This window comes from Plectropomus leopardus, chromosome 8 (genome assembly GCF_008729295.1).
Source record: "Plectropomus leopardus isolate mb chromosome 8, YSFRI_Pleo_2.0, whole genome shotgun sequence".
Lineage (NCBI taxonomy): Eukaryota > Metazoa > Chordata > Actinopteri > Perciformes > Serranidae > Plectropomus > Plectropomus leopardus.
The window spans coordinates 12027328-12041152 of record NC_056470.1 but is presented as its reverse complement, the minus strand read 5'-3'; the positions used below and the strand labels follow the sequence as shown (position 1 = coordinate 12041152).

Here is a 13825-nt window from a genome sequence, read left to right as displayed (position 1 = left end):
GTTAAAAATGCTGCATGTAGCACCTATTAAAAATGTTAGCCAGCAACATCGCAGTGTGCGCAGTGTTTATTCTGCGCACTGTGGTTTTATGAATTTTAACTGGGAAGTTTGGAAAAGATTTTAGCCTGTAGATAGGAAACAGTGATGCTGACTAGTTTTGTTTCAAGATGCATGCTAATGTTTTATTGAATACTGTATTCATCATCTGTAAATAGACAGAAGCAGTTTTACAGTATGATATGTACTGTAGTATTATGATTATATCAGTGTAAACCACAAAGTGCCTCTCTGCTGGAAATGAAGTTGGTGATTGATGGTGCTTAACACTGGCAATGATACATTTGTACATCTGATGTCCTTGCATTTTATTTTTACTATCTCATTTATATGTCTATATACTTAACATCCGATTACCCCCCCCCCCCCCCCCCAACCACCCACACCCAAGCTCCCCGGCTGTAATTCTGCATGTTGTTTCCTGACTGATCCTGCAAACAGAGAGCTAACGTAACACTGCAGGTCACACTTGCTTGTGCATGTGTGCGTTTGTGTACATAGAAAACGTGTTAATAAATCAAATATCTGTCAAAACATTTACGTGTTCTTCTGGATGAGTCATTTAACATGTGTGCATAACAGAAACAATGTTTTTTTGGTAATTAACCACTCAGTGAGCAGCTTGTGAATGCTGTATGTTTAAAAAAATCACTTTGCCTTAGTGATGACCTGAGTGAACCTGAGATTACAGGCAGACTATGAACCCACATGGTTAATTTAACTTACATTGATTTGAATGTATTACGCCATTATTAGTTAATATTATAACTGAGATAAGGGGGCATCATAAACACAAATACAGTTCAGTTGCTGCAAGTGGTGTAAAGTAATGAAGTACATTTACAAATCAAAGTTGTCTCATGTAATGCAGTTTGACAGGACATAGCATTTTATTGTCAATGATAACCCTTTCTACCGTGCAATTGAAAAACTTTGATGTGATTTTATTTAGATTCATTAAAAAATGGGGTTTAGCCAATGGTTTTATTTTCTTTGAAAAAGTGAACTTAACTTGTTTTCAAATATAAGACATACAATACAAAGACATTTTTATTTTAAAAAGTTTTGAATATTCTTACTGCACTAATAAAATACTGTTTTAAGGACTTAATTAATTACAGACAAATGTTTTTTACAACATCTGTGAAAATCTCATAATTTACTGCAAGTCACTCTATTAAAGGGGCCATTTATGATAATGAACATTTTTACTTGTGTTACTTGAATTTCGCTGAAAATAATTTTGTACTTCAACTTAAGAAAGGTTGTGAATGCAGGACTTGTGTCTTTTTTTTACTGTTGTATTGTTACTGACGTAAAAGTAAAAGATCTGAATACTCCCTCCACCCCTTTTTGAAACCAAATTCCGCCTTTTGCATTTTGCAAATAAGTGTTCAGATGTTGTACTTGATTAAATTATTGCAACTCTGTTGGCTACCATCAAATCTGCTTTTCTTACTACCTTTAAAAAACCATGACACACTCGTAGTTCAGTATGCAGTGTGTGTTTGTGTGTTCCCGGGGTTGTCTGTGATCATCCGGGTATGGAGCCAACAGAGCCAAGTGGGATTATTGAACCCAAAACAAATAAACACACACTGCAGGTAACAGTGTTGTTACATTTATGTACAAGAGAGCATCAGCTCAACACTTTGATGCTTGCACGGGTGTGTGTTTTTGTGTGTGTTTAGCTGCATCGTACTTTGGCATGAGTGATAATGTTTAAGTATGTGCATGTGTGTTACATGTGTTTAAAATCCCACTTTTCACTACTGGTGGACTGTATCTGGGCGCTAATGCAATTAACTTTTCAGAGGTTTGAATGAAGTTATTGAACAGACAAAAGAGAAAAGTGAGGGTGAGCACACAATTGCCCAAAGTCCTTTGTGCACCAAACTGGTTTTATTTAACAAACACAGCAGCTTTCTACACTCCAGCTCTGCAAATATCATGCTACTAATGCTGTCATCTGATTAATGTTTACTCACTTTGATTTATTAGCAAGGCATACATTTATGACAGCACAAATGCTTCAAAGTCACAATATACAAACTATCACACATCAGTTTATTACACTTTAAGGCCTCAGACATTATCAATGATGTGGACTAACAATATTTTTGTATAAAGTAGTAGACGGTAAGAAAAAAAGAAAAACTGAGGGAAAAGACGTGCTTTTACATGTGGGCAAGATTATGGTTATTGTTTAATGTTGTTATTCTCTACTATATGTAAAAGTGTTTAAGGTTGTGTCATAACATCCTGGTAATAATGATAACTCTATATAGGATCATAAAAAGGTGGTTTTCAAGAGTAAATAATTAAAATATTTTAAAATATATAATAAACCAATTATATCAATTACCAAGATAATAATCAAGAAATAAGCATATAAAAGTAAAAACAAAAATGAAAGCAAACAGTTAAAAAGCTAAACAGGTAGTTATTGAAAAAGTTATTAAGATATATAAAAAGCAGTGTCAACTAATTTTTGTTATTTTTGTTATTGCTGTTTTTACTCTTTTTTTTTTTATCTCTGCACAAATGAACTGAATCAAACAAAACAGCGCAAGCAGTGGTCACCTCTATCAGTAGAAACTTATTCATTTGAATTTTCCAGAGTGATCATAAGGTCAATTATTAATCCTAACAGACACTCTGGTTTACCTTTGGGAAGAACATTGACAGGTGGATGGTTGTGACCTTGTGATCTACATCACTGTATAACTGCCCCACTCAGTGGTCAAAATGAGAAACACAACACGTGATCGGAGTGATAGAGTCAATGAAGAATGCAAAGACAAAAAAACAGAACTGGAGGCTGCATAATTAACACATGCCGACATTTGTGTATATAGGCTGTCAGAAATAAACATTGAAAAAAAAAAATGTTTTCTCTAACTTGGAAAGGGCCGTAGTGTGTTGGAAACACATTGGTTTAAAGGGGAACACCACCTAAATCTAAATTAAGAATTTCAATGTTATTTCCATGTCCAAGAAAAGTTCAATCAATATTTGCGAACATCAGCTTATCTCTCTCAGGGCCAGAAACCAGGAAGTAGTTTCAAACTTGTGATGTCATCAGCTATAAATGCCAATTAGATTTGTGTCTGAAATTCAAAAATTCAAAATGGCTGACTTCCTGTTGGGTTTGGGGGGTGGGTCCCCCCCAAACCCAACCCAACCCAAGAGGCTTTTTTGTGCCTCTAGGTATGATACAAAATTGAAACGAATTTCATAATTGTAGGTGAAACTGACCATTGGGGCTACACCTTAGGGGGCGCTTTGGAGCCATTTTGCCACACCTGTATCCCAAACCAGGAGAATACTAGCTTTTTTTTGCCAGGCTGGAGGTGGATACCAACTTTCATGAGTTTTTGGGCATGTTGCAACCTCCAAAAATGTGATTCATTTTGCAGAAAAAATAATAATTCCTTTGCATTCCAAGAGGGTCCTTGCACTGTTCAGTGCTCAGGCCCCAATAATCATCATAATAATACAGTAAAAATTATAGTTGGATGACCAGCCAACCCCCGTGCAAACAGAAGCCGTCCCCTGCAGATAGAAACCGTCGTTTACGAGAGTATAATTAATTAATTAATTATTTGCTAATTTTCAGACAATCTACTTGTTCTTTTTACTTATTTTCTTCTTTTGTTGCTCATTGCCTTCTTATTATGTTTTTCAAAGACATCGTCTTGGCACCATTAGGTGCTCAGGCCCTAATAATAAAAATAATAGTGCCCTGAGACAAAAACAGTAAGGAAGAAATAAAGAATATTGGATCATCTTTAAGCTAACATGATTTGTAGCTTAGCAGAAGTAAGGAACCCCCAGTGAGGAAGTTAATGTGGTTAAAATGTGTCAAATTCTGGTGTTGCCTTTACACAAGAGTCACTGCAACGTTCACTAATGTTTAATCTACAGTTGTTACTTTTTATAAACGTTTTTGTTAATGTTAATGTTGGAGGACCAGTCAACCTCCGTGCAAACAGAAGCCGTCGGCTCCGGCTGGAAACCGTCCTTCACGTGGATCGTTTCCGGGGAGTGAGTGATTGTGTAGCCGCGGTGGTGCTCTTGAACACAGCCCTTGCATTTCAGTCCCGGGTAAATTTCTACCGATTCAACGTCACGAGTTGTTGTAGTGTTTCTGTGTTTTACGAATTAAGACACGCTTCATTAAGCGCGTGTTATTCTTGCTTTCATTAATTTAGAAAGACCGTTTGTTTTAGTTCCTGTTGAAGTATTGCAGCAGCGTGCAGAGCACCAGTCTGCATCACGAGCAGATACACAGGAGGGATGTCGCGCGGGTAAGTGTGGGAGACATTAACATTAACGTTACTGGATGTTAACGCAGTAAAACACTGTTTGTATTTGCTATGCACAGAGTGGACATGCCCCACAGCAGCAGTAATATAAATGTAGCAATCGTTACAGCAGTAAATCAAGTGGTTGCATTGTTTTGTTGTGTGTGTGCCTGAGAGTGAGACGGCTGGTTGCTCCTCGTCCTTTTAAAGCCGTTGTGTTGTCTCATGGTAGTGAGCTGGAAAAGCTGGACCCGGCTGTATTCCAGAAGCAGTTGCACAGTCTGAAATTTAGGTAGGCATTTTTGTGTTCTTCCTACTGTCGTGTCAGCTAACTTTCCCCTTTAGCGTTGCAGTCTCAGACGTCGAAATTAACACAAACGGCTCACATTTACACATATAAACGTTGCAACATGCGCCGCTAGAGGCGCTCTACTTTGTAAACTAACAGCCAACGTTTCTTCAGGCGTGCTCATGGGCGAGCAGTTAGCAAAGTTAGCTAACGTTAGCTTGAAGTTACAGTCAAGTTGCAATGTAATTTAAATCATTTGACATAATTTTTGACAAACTGATTTTTTTCTTGAGAGTTGTCAGTTGTTTAGTGGTATAACGGTAGCCGAACGATTAATATTTATGTCGAAGTAACCACTTTATTTTGCAGCAGATAATGTTAGCTACTAAGCTAGGTCAACTTCTCAGTGGTCAGTTAGTGGCTAGCTCGCTGCCGTGGAGCACAACACGCATGCTTGTTGACTTAGGTTGCGGGGAGCGAAAGTGAAATACACAGGCTTTGTTCACAAGGACACAAATAGAAATTAACACATTTTTAACGTAGCTATATTTTTTCTTTGTATTTTTGTTATCTGAAACGTGCAAGTTCGCATGTTTGTGTTTTAAAAATAGTTTTGGCACCTCTCTGTTTCTTAGCCTCAACAATGCCTTTTAGCACATTCCAAGTGTCATTACTTCCCATTGATAAAGAACAGGAGAGAATAACTGGACATTGTTTGTTAAATAGGCCTCCCTTCATATATGTAAATGTGTTATAACAAAACCTAAACACCTCTCATGAATGCAGTCCAATTCAACATCTCTGCAAACTATAACCTCATTAGTTAACATGTAATTAAATGTTTACCTCTCTGGCAGTGTCAATCAAAACTAAAGGTTATATTTATAAAGGTAGAGTTTTGGCCAACAGGGCTGTCTAGTGTCTGCATTGCCTTTACCATTGACTTGGATCCTAACATGCGTGTTATATAAAATGTTAGAACTGGCATTGTGGAGTCTCTGGGTAGAGAGCAACTTTTAATGGGTGACATGATCCAACACTGAAATCAACAGTGGCATTTGAAGTGTTTCACTCTAAGTTTAGAGTTTAAACACACTTCATTAAAAAAAGCCACAAGTTTGTGTTTGTCTTTAGGGGATAGCTCTAGCTAAAAAGTTAGTTCAAACATGTCTTTACATGTGCAGCTGCAGCTTCTGATGCTACATCAATGAAAAGTAAATTGAATTTTGTTTGAAGTGTTTAAATGAGATACATTAATTAAAACTCAACAACACCTTTCTAATGTCCATGTCAACCACGTCATATGTTCTTTTCGATGTACACTTTTTTTGCTGAGATGTGTTACCACTTCTAGTCTGTCTACTCATTCTTAATAATATATTTATGTTGAAAATTCCAGTAATACATGTTGAATTATTGTTTATCTGTGTGGTTGCAGCATGGAAGAAGAGGGAGATAATAATATGTGCAATGACACTGACTCAGACGCAGCAGATGGCACTAAGAAGGATGGTACCAAGTGTACGGTCAAATGGACTCAGGAAGAGGTGAGTGAAGAGAAGACTTGGACTCTGACATGTGTAATTCAGGCATTTTTCTGATTATAGTATCTGGAGAAACACACTGTAATTGTCAGTAGCTTATTATCTTAGTGTCAGTGACTAAAAAGTAACTGAAGTAAAGGTGCAGACTCATGATTAAGAAACTTTATGACATAATTGGTTGGTTCGTCAGCTAATGTTAGAAGTTTCAAAGTCTGTTCAAGATAGCCTGTGCTCCAGAGTTGACCTTAAAGCTAAAATTATATTATACTGTATCTAAACTGATTTCTTCTTGTGTGCAGGATGAAAATCTCAAAATCCTGATTAGCAACTTTGGGAAAAAAGACTGGAAAACCATTGCCAGCTTTTTACCGGTAAGAACTCATCAGAAGCAAAATCACTTGAATGGAAGGGAATTAATGACAAGTTTAAAGTTTCCGAAGGCCAGGGGTGTTGCACCATTAAGTCTGACAGGTTGTTAACTTAAAAAATGCAAATCTCTGAATGTTTACTAATCCCTCTATGTTGATTTTTTTTAAAAAAATCTTGGATAATGTACCTTGTTTTCTTTTCCTCCAAAACAACCTGTTTGTTGCTTTGACAGGGGCGGACAGAATTTCACTGTATGCACCGCTGGAAAAAATACCTGGATCCTGACTTAGTCAAGGGCTATTGGTCGAAGGAGGAAGATGAAAAGGTCCACAGAACATCTCATACAGACTTAGTTTTAAAAACAGTTTGTAGCTAACAGTTCCCTTTCTCACTTTGCACTCCTCTATTAACATATGTATCTTCTCTGGACAGATAATGGAGCTGGTAAGCAAGTACGGCACCAAACACTGGTCCATGATTGCCAGGCAGCTGAAGGGGCGGTTGGGGAAACAGTGTCGTGAGCGCTGGCACAACCACCTCGACCCGCTGATCAATAAGAGCTCCTGGACTCAAGAAGAAGACCTCATTATCTACAAAGCCCACTCCATTCTGGGAAACCGCTGGGCTGAGATTGCCAAGCTGCTCCCTGGAAGGTGGGTTTGATAGCTGTGATTAATTTTCTGAAACTGAAAAATGTGAATGACGGGGAGTCAATTGTATTATTCGGTTTTCTTTCTTAAAATAAGGGTGTTGAACTAAACGATGTATAAGCCTGCTTTAACCCGAAATGAAATAGGGACTTTAATGTACTTTTTTTTTCCTCTTGCAGAACAGACAATTCAGTGAAAAATCACTGGAACTGCACCATCAAACGTAAAGCAGAGTTGGGCTCGTTCAGAGACGATGCTGACAGCATTTCCCTCGATATTCAACAGTTTGTGGAGGGAGAGGTACAGCACTTATTTGGTTTAGGGCATACTGTGTAAGGCAGTCAAAGAAATTTTACCATTTGTACACATGTTTTGTCTCAGCCATTTCTTAGTGAGTAAATTCAGATATAAGATAAATGAATAAAAATGGTTGTATGCTAGTTGATGAATCATCATAGGGATGTAGCAGGTGACATGTTTGTTGGTTACAGTTTCAAAAATGCAAAGATAATGCTACATAATTTAAAGTCAATACTAATATACTATATAATCATATAAGCTGCTAGTCAGACTGTGAAAGAAAAATAAAAGCTATGGTGTTATTTGTGACACTAGTGCATTCACACTATATGTTGTGTTACAGGTGGACTTCAAGTGTGATGTTGTATTAGACACTGAACCAGTAACCCCCAAAGTGGTAAGCTTGCCTTGATGATTTTCTTTAATGACTCAGCTGTGTTTGATTATAAACTTTTATCCAAGGAGATACACTCAAATTTCACCGAGCTATGTCAAAAATCACGAGTACCTGAAAAAACGAAGTCATTACAGTAACCATCAGAGTTAACTGTTGTTTTTTAGAGGTGGTCCTTGATGCATCACTGTCATAGGCCAAACTACTACATGTTTATTTATCTTCTAATGTTATATTCCCAGGTTGCAAGCGTAGTTTCACTCTCCTACCCTTTGCTTTTCTGCAGATAAGGCTAGAGAAAGAAAAAAAGCAGGAGTGTCAGAAAGTCAAGCCAAAGATGGCCGTTCAGCTTCCTCAGACTTCAGCGTCCATGAGTCCTTCTTTACCCCGCAGTTCGAGCTCCAGTCCCAGTTCTACCTCAGGCGCTGCACCAGTAGCTGCGCCGGTGGACCAGAAAAAGTTTGTCACAGCAGCACTGAGGATGATCGCTGAAGACATGCTGCCACTCAGGTGACTTGTAGGGCTAGTGGCTGTTGCAGTTTCCTTGTTGGATTGTTGTCTAAAGTTGTCAAAATACCCAAGTTTTTATTGTAATATAATATAATAAAGTTTTGTGCTCTGTTTGCACACCAAATAGACATCCAACCACCTGTCTAGATCGCACATTCTCATAATTGAAAATACACAATGTCAATTTAGCTTTACTATGTTTCCCACAGTTTTGTTGAAGGCGCAGGCTTCCGGTCATTCATGAGTACCATCAGCCCTGAATGCAACAAGCTATCCCAGCGTGTCATGGGCCTACAGCTCTATGATGATGTGGAGAGAGCCATCAAGCCTCAGCTCATCCGTGACCTTAAAGCCAGCCTTGCCAAAACCAAAGATGGTGAGAGTGCCATTCATGTCACCCTTGACCTCTGGGCTGGGGGTCAGTCCCATCCAGCGGATGAGCCAGTTGTCATTGTGCAGCTCCACTTTGTCAGTGATTCCTGGCAGATCCGCCGTCCCATTGTGGCCTTCCGTCACCTCAGCCACAAAAACCTCAGCACGGCTGTGGCGAGGGAGCTTGAAGGTGTGCTGCTGAGCTACGGCATCTTTCCTCAGAGCATCGGCTACGTCCTCACCAACCAGGCCAAAGGAGCCCTGGCTGGAAACAACTTGTTCTGCGACTACAAGATCATGTGCTCGTCAAACAGAGGAGAATTGGATGGAGATGAGTTGGTGACATTTCTGTCAGACCAGATGTCTGAAACAGAATCCCCCTTTTCAGAGCTACAAATCGGGAAAAGAACCCCGTGCGTGGCCCAAACATTGCAGCTTGTGATTAAGGAGGCATTGAAGAACTCCAGGGTGGTGGAAAACCTGCTCTCGCAGGTCCATAATGTGGTAGCTTTTTTTAGGAGCAGCGCATACTGGAGCGAGGTAGGAGAAATTTAAACTGATTTGGCGAGTCTGTTTTCTTCAAGTACATCAACCAGTTGAGCAAGTCTGTTTTTCAGATTTTATACTGTAGATTTCAACTGAGGCAGCAGCATCAGTGCTTGTTTGTTTTTTCCTCATGCAGACACAAACCAGACATTATTAAGAAGAAATGCATCTTTATCCACGACATTTATTTATTATCTAAAGGTTTGTTTGTCAGCTGCAGGGTTATGCTAAATCACAAATTCAACAAGTTCTGACTGTAGTGACATTTTGTTTTTTGAATCTCTGTTGCCATGAACTCGCATAAATTGTATTGTCAGACTTTAACTGGACATTTTATAAATGTATAACTGTGATGTTAACTGTTCAGTCTCAAAGAGATCAGATTTTTCTTTCCTGAATTCTTGTAACCTCTCCGTTTTGTATCATTTCGTTGTTTAGGTCTTGTTGAAGGAGTGCAATGTGTCCTTGTGTCCTTCCACCAGTAACTGTCGCTGGAACTCCATGATGTTGTCTTTACGCCGTATGGTTCAGGAGTCCGCCTGGAGTACCATCATGACTCTGCTTGCCCAGGCTCGCATAGAGGCCAGTGACACAGCCAGCGTCCCGCCTCTGGTCATGGCTAAGAGGGAGCAAGTGATTGACATCCTGGGTCTCCTTGAGCCCTTTGAGGAGGCCTTGCAGGTAAAACAAAAAGTTACTTTTTAGAATGTAGTGCATTAGAATGTTTTACAAAGATAACAAATAATAATATTAACTGTGAATATGAGATTTATTTTTTAAAAAACCAAACATGTTCTGAGCCACACCAAGCCTCTCCTTTTTGTACTGGAATTGCCAAATGTTCAAGGTTGACTTTAAAATGTGAAGTTCTAATGAACTTCTCATCTTAAGAAGAAACATAAACTGTTTTGTTGTTATTCCAGGTATTAGACGTTGAAATTACCATCTTTCTTGCGCACTGTAGCTGACATCAGCCCACATTGTGCTACAAAACATATTATTGGCTTGGTTATAAAAGCAGTACAGGATTTTGACAGACATTTGATCTTAGTTTGGAACTGTAAATTACTGAGGCAAAACAAACAATATTATGCAGTTTTTCCCCGTACTTTAATGTATTTGAGATTCATTATCAGAAGACTGCCACATGTTGATTTATTTTATTTTATGTTTTACTATTTAACTGTGCATAGTGCATCAATTTGCGCGGCTCTTTCTTGTCCCGCTCTCAATTCCTCTCACACTGACAACGGATCCGTCTTCATCTGCCGCTTCAACCTTCTTTATATGAAATCACACTGTGTGACAAAAGCCCTCAACAGCTGTGTTCTCATCGAAACCGCACTCACACAGGAACCACAAAATATGGAAGCTACAGTAGCTTGGAAAACAGTGATATTGGGCCCTTTGAGTATTTCACTGTTTATCAGACCACAGATGAGACAAGAACTGGCTAGCTAGCACGCCGGTCGGTCCTTCTGCCTCACTCCCGGTTGCTAGGAGGCTACTTTGCCGGGAGGAGAGTGGGCCGCAGCTCCAGAGACGGACCTTTATTTAGCGACTGTAGCAATTGGAATTCAGTCAGCACAAACCCCAGTGCTTGGAGTCACAGCAGGCTGGTGACCAGTGGTAGCTACGAGTTACGAGTCTCACCTGTGTAACGGCAGCAACAGAAAGTTTGCTGAAACACTGTTTTGAACTCTTGACTTTGATGCTACTTTGCAGCTGTGGACAGGGAGGCAGCGGCACAGAGAGAGAGAGCGAGAGAGAGGGACCACACCGTAAGGTGAAGAGGTGGTGAATTTACAGCTCAGAGAAAGTTAATAGGATACAGCCTCTGGCTTTTGTTGATATCTAGTGTTGTCAAACAATGCTGTTGGGCATTTGTAATCCATTGTTAGCACTGTTAGCTTGTTTACTCCATGCTGTGAATACCACTGTCACACTGTATGTCCTGCGGAGCCCATTCAAACTTTAAAAATTTGTATGGGAAACGAAATGAGTCGTCGAATAATCGTATTGAACAGCCAAATCTGATTTTAGAGGCATTATTCTAAATCAGGTACAGCCCTAGGAAATACAGTATTATGGTACTGTGTTATTGGTGAGAAGGTTATGTGAGAAAATATCCTTTTTGCCTCTTCTAACTCAGGTCCTGCAAGGAAATGGAGTGACCATCTCTTTCATCACACCTTCCCTCATTGGCCTTGATAAGACCTTGGAGGGCCTCGTCACCAACTACACCCACTTCAACAAGGCCCTGCGCTCAGGCCTCCAAACACATTTCCAGTCCCTGATTCACCAGAAGGACATGATACTAGCTGCTGTGCTCGATCCCAGGATCAAACTGCAGGTACTGTGATAGAGCACAAACATTGCTGTTTTGTTATGCTATCCCATTTTGCACATACAGGCCAGATGGACTGAAAACTTGCAAGTCAGGCTACAAAATTGCTTCATTTGCCATCCAACACTCATTTTATATTAATTTCTATTCATTTCTGTAGAGCTGTATTTATATTAGCCTCTGTTTTACATCTCTGAGTACATAAAGGACAAAAACTATGTATTGTTCCTCAGAATCTGAACGCTCATTCTCGCTTGAATGTTTTTTCCAGCCATTTTCTGATGCCAAACTGGAGAACCAGACCGGTTTCCTAACGCCCCCATCAAAGAATGAGGCTCGCACCATCGTCGAAACCACATTAAGAAGCATGGGAGCCTCAGCATCTCCTTCCGTAGAGATAGATAAAGACCAGACAAGTAAGGAATTGACAAAAGACCAGGATGCTGCTGAGGAGAGCCAAGACAGCACGCTGCTGGAGACATCTGGTGGCAGCTCAGATGACAACAACTGTGACAGAGTGAATGGAAATGACCTCAAGCGCAAATCCATCTTCAACTTCCTCCAGCCGCCCGCAAAGACCATTAAGATTGCAGAGCTCGATGCGTACCTGGCAGAACCACTGCTGGAAAGCAACTCCAGTGTGTCTTACTGGAAAAATGCAACTCGATTTCCCCTGCTCCAGGGCATCGCAAAGAAGCTTATGGCAGTACCGGCCACCTCCGGAGGCTTCGATCGGCTCTGTCCGATGGCAGCATGTATTATAAAAGCCAAAAGGAACCGCCTGCCATCTCACACCACAGAGAGACTGCTTTTATATAAAAACTCTTTAAAAACAAAGACTGTTAAAAAGCCCAGCGGGGGTCGCTAAACACTGATGGGTTCAGTGACAATTGGTTCTGGTTATTCTGTCGTCCTCACTTGCTTTATTGTACTCCACATGACGCTTCCACACCCACTGTACACTATTCGTCTCCAGTGAATTTCTTTGAACACCTGAATAAACAACCTGAATATTGTTTCAACCTTGCAGTAGAAGTCAACAGCAGCAAAATATATTAAAATTATATTGAAAAAGAGGGTAATCTATACAAATTTCTCTTTTGTTGAAATAACAACATAAAACACGATAACAACTAGGTCCTTATGAGTTGGATTTGAATTTTTTTGACTTGGTGAATCCTACTGGTAGTATTACAAAGGGCAGTGTGGCAGACACTTATGTATACCTTTATGCCACTGAATGATGCTGCAATAAAATCTGCAACAAGTGTGATACGCGTCACAGCTTTACATCAGCCGGTGTTTCTCCTTGAGCAGATATTGGATAGTTATTGCTGTACCCTTTGGCAGTTAAATTACTCTGTGTGCATGGCTGTTCAGTACCTGGAGCAAAAAGTGACTAATATTTTCTAAAATTTAAGACTACCAGAATATGCTCTGTACATTTATGTAATTTTTTTTTCTTGTAATTTATTTGTTTTGTACGTTGTACAGCAGGTGCAGATGAACTGTGTATTGGGTCACTTTGCAGTGTATTGAATGAGAGATCATGAGAGATTGTTCCTTTCAGCATTTTGTATAAGCCATGGTTATTTTAGTAGTTTTACAATTTGTATATTCGTTTCATTTGTCAGCTGTGATTCAGAGTTGCCACAATACGTTATTCTTTCCAGAGTCTTGATGAATGAAACTGTTTTCGCTCCTAATTGGATTACAGTGTCTGATGGGGGTTGATGGGAAACGTCTTTTTGCATCTGAAGCTGACATTATTGAACAGGCAGGCTTTTAAACAAACCACAGTTCACATTGAATAACAGCTAACTGATTTTATTACAGTGATGTTTGATCATATTGTGGTAGTAAACATCATTGTGAATTTAAGAACTTTTACCTCTTATGTGTCTACAAGGACATTTTCAGAGAATGTACTTGTATTAAAGAATAAAGCTGTTCTCTACACTTTCCTGTACATTTGGTCCTCAGTTTTCACACCCACCTCTGTGTTTTCTAGAAGCGCTGTCTGGGTTAGAGTATAACTATAACTATAACTGTATGCTTTAATAAGCTGGGAACAGTCTCTCTTGACTTTCTCCATGCCACAGGCCTATATCCGTGGATGTATTATAATGGTAATGTATTA

At 39.5% G+C, this 13825-nt stretch overlaps 1 protein-coding gene across 3 annotated transcripts; it reads left to right on the top strand.

Annotated features, from left to right (window-relative positions):
- Positions 1 to 4095: 4095 nt before the first annotated feature.
- Positions 4096 to 13623, top strand: mybl2a (v-myb avian myeloblastosis viral oncogene homolog-like 2a). Of its 3 annotated transcripts, XM_042490974.1 has the most exons (14): positions 4096 to 4164; positions 4272 to 4367; positions 4597 to 4656; positions 6092 to 6200; positions 6497 to 6568; positions 6799 to 6891; positions 6999 to 7219; positions 7396 to 7516; positions 7860 to 7913; positions 8197 to 8420; positions 8630 to 9332; positions 9777 to 10019; positions 11491 to 11691; positions 11957 to 13623. In XM_042490974.1, the coding sequence occupies exons 2-14, from the start codon at positions 4357 to 4359 to the stop codon at positions 12551 to 12553; spliced, it is 2709 nt and encodes a 902-aa protein (XP_042346908.1). In that variant the 5' UTR covers positions 4096 to 4164; positions 4272 to 4356; the 3' UTR covers positions 12554 to 13623. The 3 variants fall into 3 exon arrangements, with proteins under 3 accessions (XP_042346908.1, XP_042346906.1, XP_042346909.1); XM_042490972.1 differs by having other exon boundaries at positions 4128 to 4367; XM_042490975.1 differs by lacking the exon at positions 4597 to 4656 and having other exon boundaries at positions 4128 to 4367.
- The last annotated feature ends 202 nt before the right edge of the window (positions 13624 to 13825 follow it).